Below are 22,722 nucleotides of genomic sequence, written 5' to 3' on the forward strand. Positions count from 1 at the left end.
ACTATTTCACTTCCCTTAACAAACCATATCTCATACCTTTTTTTTTTTAGCCAAAACATATTCTAGTTTTCTCGTATATACAGTTGCTTTCCTCGTTATGATTAATTTCTGTAGCTTTGTTGCAGAAAAGTTGCAAAAACTCAGACCAGCAAGAAACCAAGCAACGCCCGGAGGTTTGGAGTAACTCAATCTTATTACGCCAGTGGTCCCAGAAGAGCTAGTGCTCTGAAAATCTGGGCCCTGAACTTAAGGGCAATTTTATTTTTATATTCGCATTGTTACAGTTGGCATGGGCTGATTTACAGACCTCTGAAGTTGCTACAGGCAGTTACAGATCATAGGATTTTCTATCTAACAAGCACTAAAGTAATACATCTTTCTTTAGAGGATGAGTTCTCAGTTGACCTTGAGATCTCTGGCCTTGCAACAAGCATGTTTACAGAAGCAGAAAAGAACTGATTAGAAATGTTGGCCAGTTAAGAGAGAAATTCCTCTTCAGCTTTAATTACAAATATTAGAATTCTTACCCTTTAAAATCTTAATTTCTAGTGAAAACTAAGTAAGCAATTGTGAACCGTATTTTTCATCTGTATTCTTTAGATTGATACATGTTCGGTTGCTCATGGGCGCCATTACACCAGCGGGAAGGTGGCTCAATACCTAAGATGGCTGAGGGCTCACAACCAAAGTTACAGCAGAGGCTTTCCATGTGGCAAGATCAGCCAAACAGAAAAGTCCCCGCCCTGTAACCCCACCGACATCCTGAGCCAAAACCTTTAAAAACCGCGCCTATACCCCAGACACGTGTGACTTCCCTGGCCCTTTTGCTGGACTAGTCAATCTCACCCGAGGATCCTAAAAAAGCCTGTTTCATACTTGGCTTTGGATCAATTTCACCCTCATTCTCCTCATTCTCGTCTCCTCCGGCCGATCAATACATTTATGCACACATTTCATAATTTCTAGAAATATATATTTCCTCATAGCACCAAAATTTTTTTTTTCAAATGTGGCACAAGACATGTTTACTAATGGACCCAAATATTTTTAGTTCCTGTTTAATTACAGCAAAAGTAGATAAATCTATGTTTGGTAATTAATGTTTCATTATTGTCTTATTTGGAAATGCTCTAGACATTCAATGAATATTCATCATTTAATTTTGCTGGCAAAACTTTAAAGTTGCAGGTTACCAAAGAGATTTAGAAAAGCATTTTAAAGTTGCTAAAGAATAAACCTAAAAGAACCTTCTTATCCCATTTATGTTTATTTAATTTACTTGCTCCTAACAATTAAGTTCAGATTCCTACTGAAAATTTCATCATACCAAGTTATTTTTCTCACTGGCAATTTTTGAAACAGATAGAATGAACTATTGAACTAATAAACACAAGTAGAATAAACGCATTATTTAACGCTGATGATTCTAAAATATGCCTCTTTATCCAAACCAAACTCAAATCAGCTTTAATATCAAATATTTTCCCAAATCACATAATTCTCAAAAGCATTAAGGTTAGTTTTTGTTATGATTTTGAGAATGCTCATGTAAGTGCTGTGTTTTTAAGCCAATTTAATAGAGCTTTATATACATATACATACACACACACACACACACAAATTAACAATACCATTCGGAAGTAGAAAATACCACACAACACACAGACACAGAGATCTTTTAGTTATGAGACAGGTACCACAATGAAGAAATTAAAGCTGTTTTATTTGCAGAACGCCAAGCAAAGAGAATCAAATTGATCAGAAGGCTAAATTTTTTTAAATTAAGAATTACTTTACTGAAATTTGCATTTTAAAAGATGGCCCCGATAGGAGTTCTTTGAGAAGACCAGCTATTTACATCTCAAAGGTACAGGGAAAGAAATGCAAGCTTCCTCCAGGTCTTTGGTTTCATAAAGCCAATTTTATAAGCCTTTGAGATAAATAGGGAGGTTTGGGAAAGGTAAGAAGAAATGGTGGGGTTTGAATTGTTTCTGGAGCCACATCTTTGGTCAGGAACAGACTTCATTTGTATAACAAAGACAGTTTTTTTTTAATACCTCAAGAGTTGAGTTGCCACCTGAAAAGTTGCAAAGGACTGACAAATCCATCTGCCCGGTGTTGGAATGTTTCTTTCTCTCAGGGTACACTTCTTTCAGGCTCTGAGATCAGGGTTTCCAATCCAGCCAAATTTCTCTTCAAAAAGCTATTAAATCCATTCAAATATCTTGTCATGTTTTAGCTAGGATAAACAGTACGTATTTGTGGCTGTATTAAACAATTCCATGGATCCAAGAGGGCACAAAAATTATTACCTTTTAGAGCCTTATCCTCTGATAGCCAAAAGAAAGACTGACAGCCCTTAGGTCAAAACAATCTGTACCACAGAAGCACTTCTTGTAGCAAGCTGCTCTGAAATCTCACCTTTAAGTCTTCTTTGGTAGAGATTCCACGTCTGTTTATATAATACAATCAGACAAAAGAGATGCAATCAATGAAAGTTGATCTAACATTTTTTTTACATAAAGCCTGTCTAATTTTCATAATCTTATCTAGCCTTACATTTCTATATTTTTTTAATCTAACTGTAGCCCAAGCCAGGGCTTCACCTATGGGTTTTGGTACCACAGTTCATGAAGTCCTATATCAGAGAGTCCTGAAAATTTATTTTTCTATCTCCTAACTTTTGTGGTTCGCTCAAATCTAAGACCCATGGAGCCAATTAGGATGAATTGTGAGACTTTATTATTAGCCGGCTGGCAACTAACTCTCTGCCATGCAAGGTCAGAGGAGATCAGCCCCTAGCTCCCAGAAGAGGCAGTTTATAAAGCCTAGAACCACACCCTGGTTAACAGAATCAGGAGTAAATCCTTAATCCTTCCTGGTTTACTGGAAAATTTTCCACCCTTAACATTCTCCACTGGTTTTCTAGGAGAATTCAAATCATTGATTTGTCAACCTGGAGCAGTGGGCAGTGAGCTCTGAGAACCGTGAGTTTCACTGCCCGCACCCTTTTTTGACATACGTGGTTAACAGTAGGTCTAATCCTCTCCTATTCTGTCAGGTTTCACTTAAAGCCATACAAAGACCCCCTTACTTTAGGGCAGAGAGAATTAAGATGGTCCAGACTGGACCCTCGATAGTCTTATCTTTAGTGGGTCCTCTGTCCAATGCAGGGTCCATTGCTCTGATGTCTGTGGTGGATGCGCACCCCTGATTCTGGTACGGTGAATCCAATGACGATGTCCAGCTACCTTGACCGCAGTGGGTGTTGTGAGGACAGGGAAAGGTCCGTCCCAGCGGGGCTCAAGAGAAGCAGGCTGTACCTTTCTCACCCAGATCCAATTGCCTGGAGCGTGGTTGTGTGGCTGGACTGGATGCTGAGCGGTTGTTCTGGTGGCAGAGATCAGTTGGTGGGTCTCCTGCCGTGCGAGACAGAGGGCCTGCAAAGACTTAAGCAGTGAAAAATTATGAACTTCTGTTAGCTTTTCTTCCCCTAACTTGGGGAGGAGAGGTGGGGGTCTTCCAAACATGATTTCATAAGACGTGATGCCCTTACAATAGGGTGTGCACCGAGCCCTTAAAAGGGCATAGGGGAGGAGACTCACCCAGTGTTCGCCAGTTCCCACCTCGAACTTAGTTAAGGTTTCCTTCAAGGTCCTATTTATCCTTTCTACCTGTCCTGAACTCTGAGGCCTATAAATGCAATGCAATTTCCAATTGATCCCTAACACCTTTGCTAGAGATTGGCTGGTCTGGGCGATGAACGCCGGGTTATTGTTGGACCCCAGTGTTATGGGCAGGCCAAATCGAGGTATTATTTCTGAGACTAATTTCTTTGTTAGTATCTGAGCCGTCTCCTGCTTGGTGGGGAAGGCTTCAGTCCATCCCGATGAGGTGTCAATGAACACAAGTAAATACTTAAATCCAAAAGTTCCAGGGCTTATTTCTGTAAAATTTAATTCCCAATGTTCCCCCAGTGCTTGTCCATGAAGTCTCGTCCCTTGTTGTATTTCCTTGAAGGGCCCTGGATTCACTTGTGCGCAGATGTGGCACTGGGCTGATACCTGCTTGGCCATTTGTTGCAGTCCCGGAATGTAATAGTCTCTTTTTAACAGTTCAGTTAACTTGGTTCCTCCCAAGTGCATGCTCTGGTGAACCTGGGTTATAAGGTCTCGGCTCAAGGCTTCAGGTACTACAATGTGGCCATTCAGGAGCCTAACCCACGCAGTAGATTTCTCTTTTCCTCTCAGCTTGTTGTATAGTTTAACTTCCCCTGGAATGTAGGTAGGGGTGTCCATTAGCACCCTAGGTGGTAGGGCCGGCAGAATGTCAATTGGCCCCACTGGTTTTCTGGCAGCCTCCTTTGCTGTCTGTATAAGTGTTCACAGTCTTTTTTTCACCCCACCACAGAGCCTGAGTCACTGCTATTAGTTTAGCCCGCTGAGCTAAAGTTCTATGGCTTAGGACCTGTGCCCAGATAACAGTCCCTCCTGTAACCACTGCCGCTCTAGCATACCTGACTCCCTCTGAGACAAAGCTGCTCAGTCATCCAGTTATGGCCATGGGACGTCAGTCAGGTCTGGTCTAAGGCAGGTGATGTTCTCTAGGACCTCGAGGCAGTCGTGTATGGGCTGCTTGGGGTCATTATCTGGTAGCAGGGTGGCCAGGTTGAGAGCAGCAGTTTTCAGAAATTGAATGTGGGGTTTATTGTTGTTAAGTATGACTTTAGTCATTTTCTTAATCTGAGTGATATTAACTTCATCCCGGTTGTTGAAGATGCACAGGGTTACCTCAACTAGCTCACTCGAATTCTTGTCTTTAAACCTTCCTAACTTTTGTTACTTTTTTCCTAATATCTGGGGCCGACTGACTAACAAAAGTAAGGTTTTATCAGAAGCTGGCAATACCAATTGAGAGTCTCCTTACTTTGTTCGGTGTTGGGGTCCCAAGGCAGATGGGTGTATGGGAGGACATGTTGAATACGAGCTGGGTCTGTAGTTGGCTGTCTGTTTGGCTCTAACACAGCTTTGGCGCTCTCCCGCAGGATCCGCTCCCTTTCTTCTGAAGTGAATTAAACCTGCAGAGCTGCTGGCAGTCATCCCAGGTGGGCTGATGAGTGAGGAAAATAGTCTCTAAAGGAGAGATTAGTCCCTGTGGTTTTTATGAGAAAGAAAGGTTTTTATGTTTCCATTTATACAGATCTTTCCTGTTATCCGAAATTCCAATTTCAATATCAAGACCACGTATTTACTCAAATCATAGCTATCTAATTATTGTAATAGTTTTATTGTCATGGCCCAAATCAGAGCCATGCCCTTTGCTTCTGAACAAGCCCTTTGTTTCTGAACAGTCAGGTCCATTCTTGATATTCATGACATACGACAATTTATAATAACTGAAATTATGACTGAAAGATATTGACAAATTTCTAGGAACTTTATACAATTTCAAAAACACTTATATTGGTAACATGCATTTATAAAAATGTAACCTAAAGAAGGTTAAGCATCATTTATTACTTGACAATGCTTCTTATATAATTTAATATATCAAATAGACTGAATTAGCTTAACATTTCTCTTTTATAAAGTGACAAAACTAAACCTTTCAGATTTTCTAGGTGCCCTGTGGGAAGTCTCAAAGTTATTTCGAGATAAAACAAAAGATCTTATTTAGGTTTTATGTTGGGAAATTTGTCATAATGTCACAAGGTTTGATCACTTGATTAAATAGGATTACAGGTCACTATGAAACAATACTTAGTTATCTATTTAATCAAAGTGATAATAAAAGTTTCAAAGGTAAATATGACTATATAAAACACTTAGCACTCTTAATGTTAAGAAGACTCAGTTTTTTAAATAAAGACTATAAAGCACAATAAATTATTTTGACAAAATATAGAATCTTTATTTCCTAAGTGTATTGTTTACAGGTAAAGAAAAATCTTTTATAATCTCTTATTAGGAACAGACCAATAATCCAAACTCTAGTTTTGTGTCAATATACTGTTGATATTAAAGTTTATTTTAAAACCTTATGATAAATATGTTTAATGTTAGCCAACTTGGCTATAAAACAAAATTTTCTTTCCTTTTTTCTTAAAAACACATCCTTCATATCTCAAAACACATTTTATTTTCCTTGCATACTTTATATACAGAATTTTTTCCTTTACTTGTATTATTCTTAGTAATTCATTTACATATACTAGAATTCATAACTCTTAGCAGCCTTAATTTCTAGAGAAAACAATGAAGTAGGCAATTGCAAACTGCGTTTTATATATTACCATTCAATAGATTAGTAAATTTATGAATATACCAATTTTATAATTTTTAAAGGCATACATTTTTTCATAGTACAATTTTAGGAAGGCATAATTTATCTATAAGTGCTTATGTCTTTCTAAACCAACCAAAGCAGAGTTCTTTTACAAATCCACCTTTCCATAAAATAAACTTCAACCCAAACCGAAGAACCAGTTAGAAAGGAGACTCTACACTCTGTGAACCTTCTATTCAAATTCACGTTCAGTCACTCTCCAGACTCAAACCTCCAACACCAATGCATGTCCATCTCTCCACCATCCCTCAACGACATCCCGCTTCCAATCTCTACTTACACAACCATTTTCCTACTGCTCTTCCCTGCTCTAATCTAAAATATAAAGGATTAGCCTAACAGGCCCCTAATAGCTTTTTTAACTCTTGTATTTTCAATATTAAAAACAAACTCACTTCTATCACTGGGCAAATTATTTAAACTTCCTGCACCTCAGTTTCTTCATCTGAAAGGCTCTTTGCAGGTTGAGTGACCCCTCTGATGGCCACTCTCTTCCAAATGTGGGCCAATCTAACTGGCAGAACTCTGGAGATCGAAGGCGGTGACGCGGGACCCATAACCTTGAGCCTGTTGCCTGAAGTCTCTGAAATTACGGAGGAGACACTGTAGAGGAGTGGGTCTGGAAGAAGCTTGACCCATGGCGGTCAGAACAGCGGTGAAAGAAAATATGATACCTGTAAAAGTTAAAAAAGTTAGAGCCAGAGCCACGTGTTCCCCCGGGGACCAGTCTGGCAGGGCAGTGGCAGCTAAGCCAAGGGAGAAAAGAAGAATCAATAGACCTATAAGGAAAAGAAGAAGGATAAAAACATATGACATTCAGAGAGACTACAATTTCAAAAACAGACACCAAAGAGACAGAAATGATGGACCAACACAAGACAGGCACCAGTGCAAACAAGACAAAACCAACCAACCACTAGTTCACAGGGCCCAACCAACCAACCAGATACCCCAAAATCTGAATAGCTGTAATGCAGTCTGACTCACCCATGAAGCTGTTCCAGATGGCTCATGCCCAGTCATTACAGAATTGACTGATTCTCCCACTAGAGAATCAGAATTGTCCACCTGCCCTCCTGGGCAAGTCTGCCTGGTGTCCAGGGCTGAGGAACGTCTCTCAGCGGCTGTCCCCTGGACGGGGCAGGTCCTTGCCCAAGGTGGCTGGGGCCGTGAGTCTTAGGAGATCTCCGCCACCAGAGAGATCTCCTTGGGGCCTCCAAATGTTGTGGCGTGTTCAAATCTAAGACCCACGGAACCAATTAAGGTTAATTATGAGCCCTTATTAGCCAGCTGGCAACTGATTCTCCCTACCAGAGAATCAACCCTAAGCCTCCAGAGGAGGCAGCTTATAAAGCCTAAAACTATGTCTTGGTGGCCTTTGATTATGCAAGCAAGCAGTATACAGAAGCAGATGTTGGCAACAATATTGTTTCATTGTTTTTTCTTGGGAGCCTCTGGAGCTATTTTCTCCTAAGCAGCTGGTGCTTTGAGATATCACTCTCTGCCTTGTCCTTGGGGCTGACATACTGAGGAATTGATACCAATAACCCATAACAACATATTTTCCAAAGTAGTCACAGCCGGAATAAAGAGGAGAGATGTGAACAAGGAAGATGTTATTGAAATGCACTTTTACACTGTTACAGTACTAAAAGTTTTGTTTAAACCCATCGACGACCATTTTATTTATCCCAAATTTTTTTAAACTAAAGATTTCCACTCTGCTGGGAGGAGTCCTGAGACTCGACTTTCTCTTTGTTTCCCCCTTATTAATATTTAAAAATAGGTATCTCATTCTGTTTATTTCATTTGAAAGCCTTAGCTCTTTTTTTTTTAATTGCACACATATATTTAACGATACAATTTTACATAGAATGCTAAGAGTACTTCCTTCATATTTTACAGAAGGACTTAAAATACGGACTTTCTATTTATATTTATACCGTAGCATAGTCAAACCTAACTCCTAAATAGATGCATTACAATTTGTTTAGGGTTTAAAGGCTTAATGGCAATAATGAGGGGAGAAAAAGCTTAGGGTCGTTTTACATAATCAAATGAAAAATAAACACAAGAAATAGTCAATAAAATTTCATATGGCTTCATGCACCCTAAAGGAGAACGTGGTGCCCAATTTGGAGGTATGACTGCTATGTCCAAATAATCTCCTTTCTGGAACTTCTGCAACTGCAGGGTCATGGAATTGTCAGTCTCTTCTCTCTCAAATATGGTACTGCCAATCTCCTTTACTTGATAGCCAGGTCTTTTAATATCCATAAAAACAACTCCAAAATTGAAGTGTGTGCCCTTATTTCTAGCTTCTGAGTAGACTCCTTTCATAAAACTAGTCAGTTCTTTCAAGGTTGCCACACATTCCCAAGGGAGAACTCATCCATGTGGGGCTGGAAGGTCGTTGGTGTAAAGACAGACAGCAGCAAGTGGGCACATCCTCTCTCACTCCATCAGCTTCTCCTGCTCAATTTCCTCCTGGCTAACCCACAACTCAACTGCCATATTCCTCCTGTGGCCCACCAGAAGCTTGCTCTGGAAGGCCTTACTTTTCAACTACACATTTAAATGATCTAATCTAATTGAAACATTCCTCATAGTGGCTATTGTAATTTTAGAGTAACATTTCCTTGAAGACTGGCAGCAGTTTGGTAGAACTCTAGCTGTAAATGAAGTTTAGCCCACATTTCTGTCTGGCCATATTTGGGAGCTTTTACCAAGCTAAGTTCTTAGGACATAAAATTATAGGTTGTCTTTTAGCAAGATTTTGTCATTCTTTTTCTTTCATATTTCTTTTTAAGCGCAGGACAATTGTACTTCTAAATTTCCTGATATTTTACAATATCTGCAAATATCTAAAGGCAAATAGGAAGGAGTCTGAGTGGACTTTGATTTTTGTTGTAATTTGTCCTTCCTCCTTATTAGGGGAATCTTAATGACTAGCTATTATAACAATATGAGGGCTTTCTAAAATATTTCTTTTTTTTCAATTGGGAAGTTTTTCCAATTAAAAACACCATTGTCTGGCCTTGACCGTAGACTCCATAGAGACTCAAAACCAATACTGTGGATGCAAAGGAGAGTGGGAAAAAAGATGCAGCCTTCACAAGTTAAAATTATTCCAAGAGTTGGCCTAAGAGATAGGGGTGGGGGGGCCGGGGAGCGGGGACACTCTTTAAATGACTGTTTCAAAACACAGGAAATCATGTGCTTTCTCCCTTGAACAGAATAAGATTTAAGATTCCCTAAGCTTGGATCCACAGCCTATTTGGCTGCCTGCCAGATGCATAAGCATCATCCAGCTGGTAGAAATAATAAACCATCTCTGGGAGGAATGGGATAGACACAGAAAACTCTGGAGGGCCGTCATGGCCAGATGGAGAGCAAGGTACACCTTTGTAAGTGCGCCCTCTAGATGGTAGCAGCCAGAGAGAAAATATTCTCATTCATCATAAAGCCAAGTTCGCAGGATATACAAGACGAAAGGAGAGAGACAGAGAAAAACAAAATCCCATGAGTATTCATACCAAGTAACCAAGAGTAGCTAACTCAAGAAATGAGTTTCACAAATATTTTCTCCCGCCAATCTAAATTTAGAAGATCCTCAACACTTTTCCTTCCACCAGATCCTGCAGGTAAGACACCTTAGGGCCTTCAAAGGGTCATTGCAGGATGATAAGATCAAATGTTTAGTAAATAAAAGTTTGCCCTACCATATAGATGGGTCAAAAATGTTATTGCTGATAATCTCTTATGGGCAAGACCTCTAATTCAAGAAGTTTCTCTTGAGCCTGAAGCTAAAATTGCCTTCACATACCACAGAAGCACATCTTGGGATGACTAGCTCCAAACCCCCACAATTCTCAGCTGGGTTGTGCTCCAGAAGGTGGTGGCATGGAGTCTTGGAGAAATATTCTATCCCTTTGGCTGAGCTTTGGCCCCTGAAAACAGGGCAAGATGAAGGGTAAGATCATGTTTGGGGTCTAGAAGGAGAACCTCTATTTGGTGTTTAGAGAGGAAACACTATTCTTCATCTATGGTAGACTGGGCATGTACAAGGGAGAGAGGTAAAGAAGAAAGCATTTCAGTCTGGACCAGCTTATTGAGCCTGGCTTTTGTCTTAGCTGTGATTGGGACCTTGGACTGATGGGTGTTGACAAAGAGTGTTGTCATTAAACAATCTCCTTTACTCCTCTCAACAGTCTTTCAGTGTGTGGTATTGTTTTCATTTTATAGACAATGAAATAGAGACAGTAAAGAGCCAAGAATTTGTCCGAAGTCCCACAGCTAGGTAGTGGGACTGCGAAGCTTAGTCTTTGGGCTCAGGGCGCTGAACTACCTGAGATGAACTGTTCAAGGCCATTAGCCCACCACAAAGGAGGACGGAAATAGCAAAAGAGGCTGAATTTTAACTCTCCTCTTTCCCCTCACACACTACTTTTCCTTTCCGGTCTCCTAGCGCATCCTGCCTCCGTTAAAAAAAAAAAAAAAAAGTGCTGCTGTTCTTATTGTACATTAAATACTCTAGAAGACATCAACCTCTTAACAATAGCTTTCCCATAAACCTCGAATCAAAATCAACAAACCCTGTTGCATAATAAAGCAAATTTAAATGAATTATAATCAGTGTGCACACTAGAGCGAGCCTAATTTCCCAGTCCGAGCTATCCCAGGTTTGCTTTAACAATTTATTCCCAAACACTGGGCATTTGGGGAGTTTTCTGTTTGTTGTTTTAAATCCTGTTTTCCCACAGACTGCTATTTCCACAAAGAAGCGGGGTGGGGGGCGGAGGTGGATACTATATCCTCGACTCAAAAACAAAACACTTATTGCCATTCTACTTAAAGAAGACGCACCCCAACGCTGACTACAGGAGGTACCGAGCCCCCGGCACGCACCTAACCAGAGCAAAGTCTGTGGTCAGGAGTTACCACTGAGGGGTCGGTATCTGGCCAGCGCGGCCTTCAGCAGACAGCGGAGGGTGATAGGCTGCTGGACACCCACCCCTCTCGCCGATTGGTGGGGACAGCGAAGCCCGGGATTGGTGGAGCCCGGAGGGCTGCCTCCCAGCCGCTGCGGCTCCGGCTCCCTAAGAAAGGCGAAGATGGCGACTATGGCTTGGATGCTGGGACGGCGCGTTGCGAGCTGGAGGCTGCAGACATCGCTGTCGCCCCTCGCTGGCTTCATTTCCCGGCGGACCCACTCATTGTTGCCCGTGGACGATACGATCAACGGGCTAAACGAGGAGCAGAAGCAGGTAGGGAGCCTGACCGCGTTCCCCGCCCCAACGTCTCCAGGTCTGCTTCGTGCTCGTGCTCTCCTGCCCAGCGCCCACCCAGCCGCGGCGTGTGCCCAGCTTTCAGAGTTAGATGAGGTGTCAAAGACAGGTGTTTTGGTGGAGGATTGGCCGGGGCCACCTATATGTGGCAAAAGGGCCCTCAATCTGTCCTAAGTCCTTTTTACCTCAACACTGCCCAAGGCTGTGGTTCTCCAATCTGGTTAATTATGAACCCCAAGAAATCTTTTTGACATACACACCTGGGTTTTGAAAGACACAGTGCAGAGTTAGAGCACAAAGTTAAACAAAATATTTGAAAGATGCCATTACAAATTAAGTTGAACCAGAACCCTTCCAGGAGTAAGGACACGGTGTTTACATGAACAGAGTCCCCTCCGAGAATGTTATTCTCCTAATGTTATTCTCCTGTCGCTCTGAGCATGTGCGTGCACCTCCCTGAACTCCAAAGCCCATTTCGGTTTACCGTCAGCAGACAGAGCTTTAAATCCCCCCAGAGAGAAAGTGTTCAATCCTAGTTCTCAAACTTTCCTCTCAAGAGGAGTTTCTAATCATTTTTAGCCACCTGTCAGAGCCTGACAGGCACCTAGAAATGAAGGCAGTGTGGCTGGAGCTCAGTAAGTGGGGGTAAGGAGAGGTACTGGGGAAGGCTGGAAGGGTCAGTGGGGGTCAGCTTGTGCAGGGCCTTCTAAGTACAATGGAAAGCCATGGAATGGTTTTATGTAGGGGCGTGGCATTTAAAAAATAATCTTCAATCTGTCTAGATTGAGAACCTCAAGAAGGAGGGCTGAAGATCCTGTCTGAGGAAGCATAAACTAGTGGGGCCTCTAAGTTTTAGTCTGATGCTGTTTGGTGAGGTTACTTGTGGCCTGTTTCCCTGAATGTGTCCTTAGTAGTGGAGATGCTGTCCTCAGTGGCAATAATGTACTATTTCATAGACATCTGCCTACCTCTTTCCTCTAGCTTCGGCAGACCATGGTTAAGTTCCTTCAGGAGCACCTAGTCCCCCAGGCCCAGGAGATTGATCACAGCAACGAATTTAAGAACCTTCGAGTGAGTCCTGAGGCCCACACTGGGGGTGGAGGGGGCGGGGAAGTCTAGGAGCTGGGCTGGGCTGGGCTGTGAGTTGCACTGCTGCCTAGAAGGGCTCAAAGTCTTCTGATGAATGAAACTTCCTTAGGAATACACCTTTCTGTGAAGCATTTGGGTCTCCTTGTTCCAGGTGTCCAGGCATCTGTGACTGGCTGACTTCTCACAACTCTACTATACTCACTGCGTTCTGTTGACAGGAGTTTTGGAAGCAGCTGGGGAACCTGGGAGTTCTGGGCATCACAGCTCCTGGTAAGTATAGTTTCTTTTCCTAAAGAAAACCTATCTTGCACACTCTTTAACACCAATCCCAAAAGAAGCAGGAAAGGAGGGGATTATGCTCATAGAAACCTAAAACTTTCACCCCCCCCCCCCTTGGATCTGAGAAAGTGGCCATGGACTGTCAGCCCAGAGAAGACTACGCCCTTCTCTTTGTACTCTTCTGTTTCTTTAGGCAGTGGCCTTGATGAGACAGATTAGGTCAGTGTGGTTTACCACTTGAATCAGGATCACTCGGACTCTTGAATTCTGCATGCTTAATAAGTTCCCCCAAGTGATTCTGGTAGTTGCCTTAGTACCTCAGTGTTATTGCCTCCCCTAATCTCAAAGCTCTGCCCTACTAGTAGCATCAGGCAGGACTACTTAGGTTAGGTATGACACTGTGGGGACTGCTTATGTCCTTTGCCCACAGCTTGGCCCTGGAGCTCATTTGGGAGCAGGTAGTGCAGAGGAGAAGGATGCCTGTATCTGAGCCTCCACACATGATGGCCAGATGATGTGTTTCATAGGCTTTTCCTGTTTTCCTGGGCCTGTCCTGTGTCCCCTGTGGGTCTTATTATTTTCCAGGGATAAAGAGCACGGGGCTGGTGGGCTCTGGTTTGGATGTTGGCCTGTGAAGGAGAGGCGCAGCCTGGCTTGCAGTACCCAGTAAATAGATGAGCTGGTAGCCTCATCAGACAAAACTTGAAAGGAATACCCTACTTTGACTTGTATTCATTAGACATTGAAATAGAGGTGGAATTCAATATACTTCTTCTTACATCTTCCCCCCACCAGTTGGAGACAGCTCTGGGTTTTGAGCCTATCATAAAAGTTACATCATGAGTAATGATAAAATGAAACCTCTTAAAAATTAATTTGACCATCTCAATGGAAGATGATAGGGGGAAGGCCACTTGGAACTCCCAAACAAGACACTTTTTTCCTCTGTGTTTTTGGGGTTTGTGACGCACATAAAGAAGATGCTTCTGAATCAGGTGGTATTTAATGGAAGAAAGAGGCAATTAGAAATCAGATGAAAACCCTTTTAAGGGGGAACCTTGAAAAGAAAGCCAGATATGAGTTCTGGTTTCCACATGGTTGTCATGGTAGCTGTTTACAGTGTCATCCACCTCTGGGCTTTCCTTCCGAGAATTGCAGGGGTCAGGCCAACATTTCTCTGGAGCTTTGGATGAGCCTGACTTCTTGGTCAGAGTGAACATGTGCAGAAGGCCTCACCAGAGTTTACCCAAACAGCAGGGCAGGGGGTTGGTACCAGATGACCCAGCCACTTAGGTTTTGGATCTGCTACCAAGGAAAAGGTACATTTTTTTGTAAGGAGTTCTGAAACTCCCTACCAGCATCTCTTCTGCCCTCTGCTGTACTGCTGCTCCGATTTTCTCTCAGACTACGGTTCTGCTGTCCTCTAATATTGCTTTTTATTTTATTATTATTGGTTTTTTTTTTTTTTTTTTACTTTTATCAGTGAGATATAATTGTCATATAACGATGTGGAAGTTTATGGTATACAACATGTTGATTTGATAGTCCTGCTTCTTCAAGTCCAAACCTATGCTGTGTAACTCTCACCTTCCTCAGGCTATTTACACACACATTCTTTGCTTTGTATCTGTTTCTTGTGCTTTGGTTCTCCATCTTTGATCAGCATGTGTTTCTTAGTAAAACTCCAAGTCCTCTTTCTTCATTTATTCATCTGCCTCTGCACTTCCGTAGCTTTCCAAATAGTGAGTACTCAGGTCCTCTTGTCTTCATTAAGAGGTCTGTTTGGATAAAGCAGGAACTGCAATGACTGTTTTCTGAACCATACCTTGGCTGACAGGCAGTAGACAAAACCAGTTCTGTGTGTTTGTAAGCAGAGTCCATGGCACCAGCCTGTTAAATTTGCTGGGGAAACTTGGAATAGGTGCTACAAAAGTATTTCCCTGCACCTAATAAATGTAAGCTTCCTGCCAATGTCATAGTTTAATCTGAGCTACCTTTTCCACTCCCCCATACAACTTCCACCTCCAGCCCAGTATGGTGGCTCTGGCCTGGGCTATCTGGAACATGTGCTGGTGATGGAGGAGATTTCCCGAGCTTCTGGAGCAGTGGGACTCAGTTATGGCGCTCACTCCAACCTCTGCATCAACCAAATTGTGCGCAATGGAAACGATGCCCAGAAAGAGAAGTACCTCCCCAAGGTAAGGAAATCGGAATGGAGAAACACATGCCGATCTTGTGGTATAATCACCAGCCATGAACCACACTGGCAAGATCTGGTCATACTTGCTTTCTGTAGTATGATGCCCTGAACAGATATGGTTAGTTTGGGAAGAGGTTAAGGATTTGCTTTCATATACTTCAGTGAAAAAAATTAAAAATTGGGCCAGACCTCCTGAGTTGAGTTTTTCACTGGACAGCATGTGCAGAGAGCACTTTTAAGAAATGGAAGACTAGGACTTGCTTGCCTAGCAAGGGGAATGGGAAAAGGAGAGATATTTTCAACCTTGTAGATACTTGGCTTCTCTTGTAGGACTTTACCAATACCTTAGTCTGGAGAGACGTTTAAGGGGTTATATGAACAGGCAAGCAGTATTTATGAGCACCTATCGGTACTTCTGAAGACATAACCAAGCCCTTTGGGATTTTCCTTGCAGCTGATCAGTGGTGAGTACATTGGAGCCCTGGCCATGAGTGAGCCCGGTTCTGGCTCTGATGTTGTCTCCATGAAGCTAAAAGCAGAAAAGAAAGGTGAGGCCTCTCTTGACTTAGGAGCTGAAATGGGCAGAGGGACAGATCTTCTCGGGATAAGGGAGCAAAAATTGGGGGGTAGTCTCTGCTAGGTTTCCAGAACTATATCTCATCTGGGCAGCTTCCTGCTTAGCAGCAGGTCTGTGGACTAGCTGGCCAAGATGGGCCAACATGGCTAGAGTAAGTAGCCAAATTCCTGTTCTTAGGAGATCACTACATCCTGAATGGCAACAAGTTCTGGATCACCAATGGCCCCGATGCTGACATCTTTGTTGTCTATGCCAAGACAGATCTCGCTGCTGTGCCAGCTTCTCGGGGCATCACAGCCTTCATCGTGGAGAAGGTGAGTGTGACCGGGGTGGGTGGGGGTGGCTTTTGTTTCCTGATAGTGCTGCCAGCGCCAGATCCCTTCACTGATCACAAACACGGTCAATATTGTGTACTCTGCCAGGGCTCCTGGGGTGGGGGTGAGGCAGAAGGGCAGACTGAAAGGAGGGCAGCCAAAAAGTGGAGTCCAGGAAGGACGGTTCAAGTCTGAGATCAGTGGAGCCAGCCACAGAGCCAGGCCACATGAAGAGGGCCAGGAAGTTGAGGACTGAAAGGAGACAGCTGGATTTGACAGTGAGGATGTCATCAGGGGGCTGCCGAGAGCAGCTATGGGAGACTGAGGTAGGAGTGGGAATGCGAGTGGACACTGAAGACTGTACCTTCTGAATCTTGACAGAAGAAGCAAGAGGGAGTGAGCAGGCATTAGAATGAAAAATTAGGACTTTGTTTTTAAAAATGGGAGTGAACTGAGCAAATTTTTTGGTAAAGAGAAGAAAATAGGAGAGAGAGAACTTGAGATGTGTGGGAGCAAGTGAGCAAAACACAATGGAGCGTTAAGGGAGAAGATTTAGGCTGGTTTATAGGTGATGGGGGAACATGTATCTAATGACTTTGAGGTGGGAGACCAGGGCACCTGTGAGGGCTGGGAACCATGGGGGTGGGGGAGTTGGTAGAGTTTCGTAAATGAATGTCCTAAAGGTTTGCAGTACCCTCCCTAGGGAGAGGGAGAGTAGCTGACTAGGATTGGAGGGCAAGAGAAGTGAGTAGCCCAAAGGGCCTGGCTAAGATTAGGAAATTCAAGGTGGTTTAACACCATTTTCATCAGCCAGGAGGTGAGGGGAGCATCACAAGCGCTCCACCGGGCACCTGCCAACTCACACTGCATCTGATTAATCCAGGTCAAAGTATACAGGTGGTTAAATTTATCCAAGGCGAGACTCAATTAGGTACAGATGGCAGAGGAACAAGGGGGCAAAGGAATTGAATGGGCTGGTGGGTATGTCTTGGAAGTGATTTCCCTAAGGAAAGGAAACAAAGTGAGGAAGGATCATGAGGACCCCAGGGATCAGGTGTTTGAGAGAGAACTACTCCTGTGTGAAGTGGGGAGAAAGCAAGCTGGTAGGAGAAGAGGCTAGGGTCAAGGTGAAGTGTCAGGGCCGGAGCTTCCAGGAGAGGAGCAGTCACATACAAGGTCGGAACCTTGGGAATAGGGTGCTGCTGTGCCTTAGAGTACAGGGACTGGATGGGAAGGTGGGCATTTTGCAGGGTCTTCCCTTTACTAGACCCCCTTGGGGCCTGGTCTATAATCAAAGCCACCTCTTGTTTCTGTAAAGAGTATGCCTGGTTTTAGCACCTCCAAAAAGCTGGACAAGCTGGGGATGAGGGGCTCTAACACCTGTGAGCTAATCTTTGAAGACTGCAAGGTTCCAGGTGAGTCTGAAAAAGGGTGAGCCCCTGTCCTGACACCTTCATAAGCTAAGAAAGCCCATCTCTGGGTTGGAGAGGTTCCCCATTGTTAGTTTACCAATGACTTGTGGCTAGACGGTGAGTCTGCCACTGCTGTCCTTGCCCACTGGCCCATACAAGTGGAACTCTGGGCCTCTGGTAGCTATTCTGGTATGCCTGACTGGCTGCAGTGAAAGGTAGTTTTTCCTTGTGTGAATAGTACGTTGCCAGGGGTCGGATTCCAGGATCCAGAGTAGAACGGTAAGACCTACCCTCGCCCATAATGTCTTTCAGACATCTTTGTTTGTATGTTCCCCTATATAGCCTCGGTGAGGTGTTCATTAACAATGCTAAAACACCAGTACAGATCCTTGTCAGGAAAACACTCCAGGGCCATCCAGGGTCCTGGCTTCCAGGGTAGAGAGGTACTCAGCAGTTTCTGTCACTAATGCTGAATGGCCCATCTCCTGGACAAAAATTCTTCCATGGACCGCCCTTGGATTGGAGGAGGTGGATGTTACTGGAACAGAACAGGCTAGACCTGGGAGAAAAAGTAATCATGGACACAAATGTAGAAAAACTAGGAAGGGATTGGATGACTTCTAGACCAAATTAGCTTTTCTTTTTTCCCATCCAAGGCAGTGGAGGAAGAGAAGAGGCAAATCTGAGGATCGAGCCTTTGTGTCTGGTCTTCTGGTTGGTGTGTGTGTGGTGGTGGTGGAATCCATCCAGCATGCTCCACATCTAACTGGGAATGGTGAAGTGATACATTTTAGTGCCTTGTGTGAGAGCCATGGTACCAAGCCTAGTAGCTTTTATAAAAGTGGAGAATTCGTGGACAGCTCTCTTCCCTCTGACCAGCACTTTTCCCGGCAGCTGACAACATCTTGGGCGATCTAAGTAAGGGTGTCTATGTGCTGATGAGTGGTCTGGACCTGGAGCGGCTGGTGCTGGCCGGTGGGCCCCTTGGGTGAGTGTGAGTTTCAGTGGGAGACAGGGCTTTTGGCCTCCTTGGCAAGTGGTGTCCTTGCAAACAGCAGCTGCAGCTGTCCCCTTGTGAGCCAACACCTTCAGGCAGATGTACTTTCTCTACTGGAGGAAAAAAAGAATCTCATCCTCCCTCGTATAATTTCTTCACACTAAGGAAAAGATCATGTCTACAGCCATGCCACCCTAAACAAGCCTGATCCCATCTGATCTTGGAAGCTAAGCAGGATTGGGCCTGGTTAGTACTCAGATGGGAGACCACATAGGAAAAGCAGGTACTTTAGGTGTAAAAAATAAAAAAATAAGGGATTGTAAGCTGATACGGTCCTTGCAATCTGTGAGGTCAACCAAGGGTTGCCTTGCCTAAAATAATAAAATAAAAGATAATAAAATAAATAAATAAATAAAATAAAAACATAAAATAACATAAAATAAAAATAAAGGGAAAGATCATTAGGTGAAGGCCAGAGGAGCAATACTGCTTAGCTACCCAGGATGTGAAACAGGATGCCAGGGCTCTAAGGCTCTTCTATGCTGGGGTCGTGCTACTCTGTCTGGTCTTGGAGGACAGAGCACAAGTCCTGGGCAGTCAGTGCAGTGTGACTAAGCAGGGATGACAAGCGTCCTCACACTCCTTTTCTCCTCCCTAGAACTCCACCTCTTTGGCTCACTTTGCTGTCCCCCTAAGGCCTTTCCATGCTGGCATTTTGCCACCCCGACTGGCAGTGGGAGGAGAGCAAGACACAGCCCTTTCTCCTCTCCACAGGCTCATGCAGGCCGTCCTCGACCACACCATTCCCTACCTGCATGTGAGGGAAGCCTTTGGCCAGAAGATCGGCCACTTCCAGGTGAGTGGGATGCTTTGTTGAAATGTACCGTGTCATTGGGCTCAAGTTTTCTTTAACAAATCAGTACACAGGGCATGTGCAATGGGGCATTACTATCCTTCCCCAGGAAAATGTGTTTGAATGCTTGGAATACAGGCTTCTTCAGCACACCTGGCTTTTAAAGTTGACACATGTCACCTCACTTCCTGTTTGAGGTGAATGAACTAGGCATTGTAAGGGTGGAAGGCAAAGTGTGCAAGTCGTGGGGAGGCATGGGGGAAAGGAGTGGCATTTCTAATCACTTTCTGGTCTGAAGATGCTGCAGGATATTAATGAGGGTGGTGGTAGGTAGAGGGCCATCTCAGTGTGTCCAAGGCCCTCTTGCCTTAAGTCCAGACCCACTAACATCTCTGTGATCCTAGGCAAGTCCCATCTCCTTTCTGTGTTCTGATATCCTCATTCCTGGCTGTCAGGTTGCTACTGCTGACCTGCTTTTAGAAACAAGTGAGAGTGCAAGGAATGTGGCTTCAGCATGTTGACTGTGACCTCCCTTTGTGCCCAGTTGATGCAGGGGAAGATGGCTGACATGTACACCCGCCTCATGGCATGTCGGCAGTATGTCTACAATGTTGCCAGGGCCTGTGATGAGGGCCACTGCACCAACAAGGTAAGGGCCAGCCCCAAAGGACGCAGTGGGCCAGCTGCTGGGACTTGTTTTCTGTGTGGCCTTGGCAGGGCCCTGCTGACCCCTGGCCTCCTTCCATAGGATTGTGCAGGTGTGATTCTTTACTCTGCTGAGTGTGCCACACAGGTGGCCCTGGATGGCATTCAGTGTTTAGGTAAGTAGCCCCCACTCCCCATTCCTAGAGCTACCCACACTTCCAGAGGTTCCTTCTTCACCCCTCACTCTGAGTTTCAGCCAGCTGCAGTTGAGCTGATGCTGTTTGGCTCCTCCTGCTCCACCAAGGAGGAGGATATGGAAAAGCAAATGAGAAAACTGCTAGAGGCCATAAATTGCTACCACCTTCAGCATTGCTCTGCTCTCATCCACCCCCACCTCCTGGTCCTATGGACACTGGGAAGTGGGCAGAGAGAGATGCCTCAGAGGTGGAACAGCCTCGTTTTAATGCTGCACAGGAGTTAAGAGCACAGATTCAAGCCAGATGGCCCAGGTTAGAATCCTGGGTCTACTACTGGCTGGCTTTGTGACTTGTGCAAATTACTTCACCTCTCCGGGCCTAGCACCCAGTAAGTGCTATTCAATATCTCCTTGTCTGTCCCCCTTCTCCATGTCTGCCAGTAGTCATCCCCTCTCCCTCCCTGTTATCTTCCGTATTCTGGGTGGTCTTCCAGCCCCTTGTCCACCCACTTCTCAACTAGATATTCCCCACACTCTTCCTACTCGCCATCTTTTGCTGCTTCTCTTTAGCCAATCTCTCCTCCTATGGCCTGTTTCTATATTCTTGGTCTTCTGTTTGTCCATTACTGATCACTTTTCCTGTTGTCCTTTCTTCTCTCCCCAAACCTCGTCTGCAGGTGGTAATGGCTACATCAACGACTTTCCCATGGGCCGCCTTCTGCGAGATGCCAAGCTATATGAGATTGGGGCTGGGACCAGTGAGATAAGGCGGCTGGTCATTGGCAGAGCCTTCAACGCAGACTTCCACTAACCCCAGGACCTTTCACCTCTCTTCCCAGCACCTAGAGGCCTTTGGAAGTAGAAGTGTGCCAACACTCTGCCCGAGGCAGGCCCCGCTGTTCAGCTGTCCTTCTTGCATCAGCCTTCTGGCCTCTCTATAAGGTTGAGTTCGCCCAACAGCTGCCAAGCACTATGAGCCTAAGAGCTAGGCCAGGCAGCCAGTCCAGGAAAAGCATTCATTGGTTTAAAATGGACTTGGCAGGAAGCATAGCGGCTTTTCTGGAACTGGTGGGATGGGCTTTGGTGACTCTGTGCTCTCGCTCTCTTAACTTCCAAGGCTGACGCCTCCCACCTCCCAGGGTGGGCACCTGGGGCAGGCAAGCACCTACCCTTTTTTCTTGGGTGAGCCCATGGTAGGGAGCCCTCTAATGAAGTATACCAGAAACACACTGTCCCTGTCCATTTATTTGAAATTGGTAGCCTCTTTCAGGAGAAAACCTCCCCAAATCTCGCCCTTGTTTCTGCTGATGTTGAGAGGCATCAGCACCCAGCAGCTTATGAGCAGGCGCTCACCCTACAGCAGCCCGTCTGTCTCTCCAGGGCTTCATGTTGTAGGGCTGAAATCCCACCATATTGGTTACAACTTTGGGAATGGGCATCTCAGAACCCCTATGTTACACAGAGTCCACTGTGGAGTAGAAGCCAGCATGCTCATGAAGGGTCATCTTAATACTGGCCTCTGTAGCAGCACTTCTAAGCCCTTTGGCATTGCTTTCCCACTACCACTGTTCAGTCCTGGCCATGCAACAGCCCACAGATGACTAGATAGCAGTCCTGCATTGTCTGGCTCGACTCCAGCCAAGGCTGCCTGTGTACATTTCTCTGGACACCCTATGGCTAATTTTGTTACAGCTGCACAGCGGCTGCTGCCATTTTGTATTAAACATTATGAAGCAAACCCATCTGCTACTACACTGGTGGTTTTGAGGGAGAAGCAATCGACTGGCTATTGTCTCCTGTCTGGCTCCAGCCTCTGGTCCTTGAAGAGTGGCTGGTCCAGGTCCTGCTCCTGCTCTTCAGTATACTCGCTAAGGACAAAGGGTTGGAATCAGCCCTTAGGAAAGAGGAGTCCTCAGCCTCCCTTTTCCAGATCTTCCAGGGATTTTTAAAGGAAGGAGGGAGCCCAGAATGGTAGAGCTAGAAGGAAACTCCTAAGTTTCTGGAAACTAGCTCCATGTTTTTATTTAAAAAATCAAGACAATTTGATTTTGTGAAGGTTGGAGCTGGAGCTAGAATTCAGATCACCAGAAATAGGATAGGGGTTCTGAGAACCTCTTGGGGCCAGCCTTGGGCCCTACTGCAGAGCTGCCTGGATGGAGCATAGTCAAAGTGGAACATTTTGGGGTTGTTCCACTCCTACCTAAGCTCCCCGAAAGAGAATTGGTTTTCTTGGCTCTCACTCAGCTCAGCAGTGCATCTTCTGACTTTTGGTTCTGGCCTATATAAGCAAGTGCTATTCTGTACCTACACCAGCACAGTTCTAGCCTGAGAAGACCCAGGGCTTATGGCCCTGCCCCTTCACTTCCCCACCCTGCCTCCTGATTTATTGGAAACGAATGTGGCTAAAATGGTGGTCTTGCTGCCTTTAGCGTGTGGCTGGAACAACCAGCTTGGAGACAGTCAGAATGTGACAGTGGGATGTTTTTTTTCCAGTCGGGGGGTTTCAAGCCTGCCACCAACTTAGGGA

General features: G+C 44.6%; 1 protein-coding gene, 1 long non-coding RNA gene and 1 pseudogene across 4 annotated transcripts; 2 read left to right on the forward strand and 1 right to left on the reverse strand.

The window, feature by feature from the left end:
- Nucleotides 1–719: 719 nt before the first annotated feature.
- Nucleotides 720–19,090, reverse strand: LOC107514471. 2 transcript variants are annotated; one of them, XR_004956273.1, is made up of 8 exons: nucleotides 19,079–19,090; nucleotides 13,254–13,258; nucleotides 11,107–11,109; nucleotides 7,333–7,652; nucleotides 6,741–7,019; nucleotides 4,927–5,151; nucleotides 3,209–3,449; nucleotides 720–2,452 (listed from the first exon to the last, which is right to left on the reverse strand). It is a non-coding gene; the product is annotated as an uncharacterized LOC107514471 (long non-coding RNA). The 2 variants fall into 2 exon arrangements; XR_001597788.2 differs by having other exon boundaries at nucleotides 720–3,449.
- IVD (isovaleryl-CoA dehydrogenase) lies at nucleotides 11,427–21,937 on the forward strand. 2 transcript variants are annotated; one of them, XM_016152222.2, is made up of 12 exons: nucleotides 11,427–11,612; nucleotides 12,615–12,704; nucleotides 12,941–12,992; nucleotides 15,030–15,199; nucleotides 15,656–15,749; nucleotides 15,956–16,092; nucleotides 17,411–17,507; nucleotides 18,399–18,492; nucleotides 19,276–19,357; nucleotides 19,899–20,003; nucleotides 20,103–20,175; nucleotides 20,873–21,937. In XM_016152222.2, exons 1-12 carry the CDS (start codon nucleotides 11,460–11,462, stop codon nucleotides 21,004–21,006), a joined length of 1,281 nt encoding a protein of 426 aa, XP_016007708.1. In that variant the 5' UTR covers nucleotides 11,427–11,459; the 3' UTR covers nucleotides 21,007–21,937. The 2 variants fall into 2 exon arrangements, with proteins under 2 accessions (XP_016007708.1, XP_016007709.1); XM_016152223.2 differs by having other exon boundaries at nucleotides 16,040–16,092.
- LOC118600700 lies at nucleotides 18,678–18,796 on the forward strand (annotated as a pseudogene).
- Nucleotides 21,938–22,722: the final 785 nt, after the last annotated feature.

This window comes from Rousettus aegyptiacus, unplaced genomic scaffold, assembly GCF_014176215.1.
Source record: "Rousettus aegyptiacus isolate mRouAeg1 unplaced genomic scaffold, mRouAeg1.p scaffold_m13_p_3, whole genome shotgun sequence".
NCBI classification, from domain to species: Eukaryota; Metazoa; Chordata; class Mammalia; order Chiroptera; family Pteropodidae; genus Rousettus; species Rousettus aegyptiacus.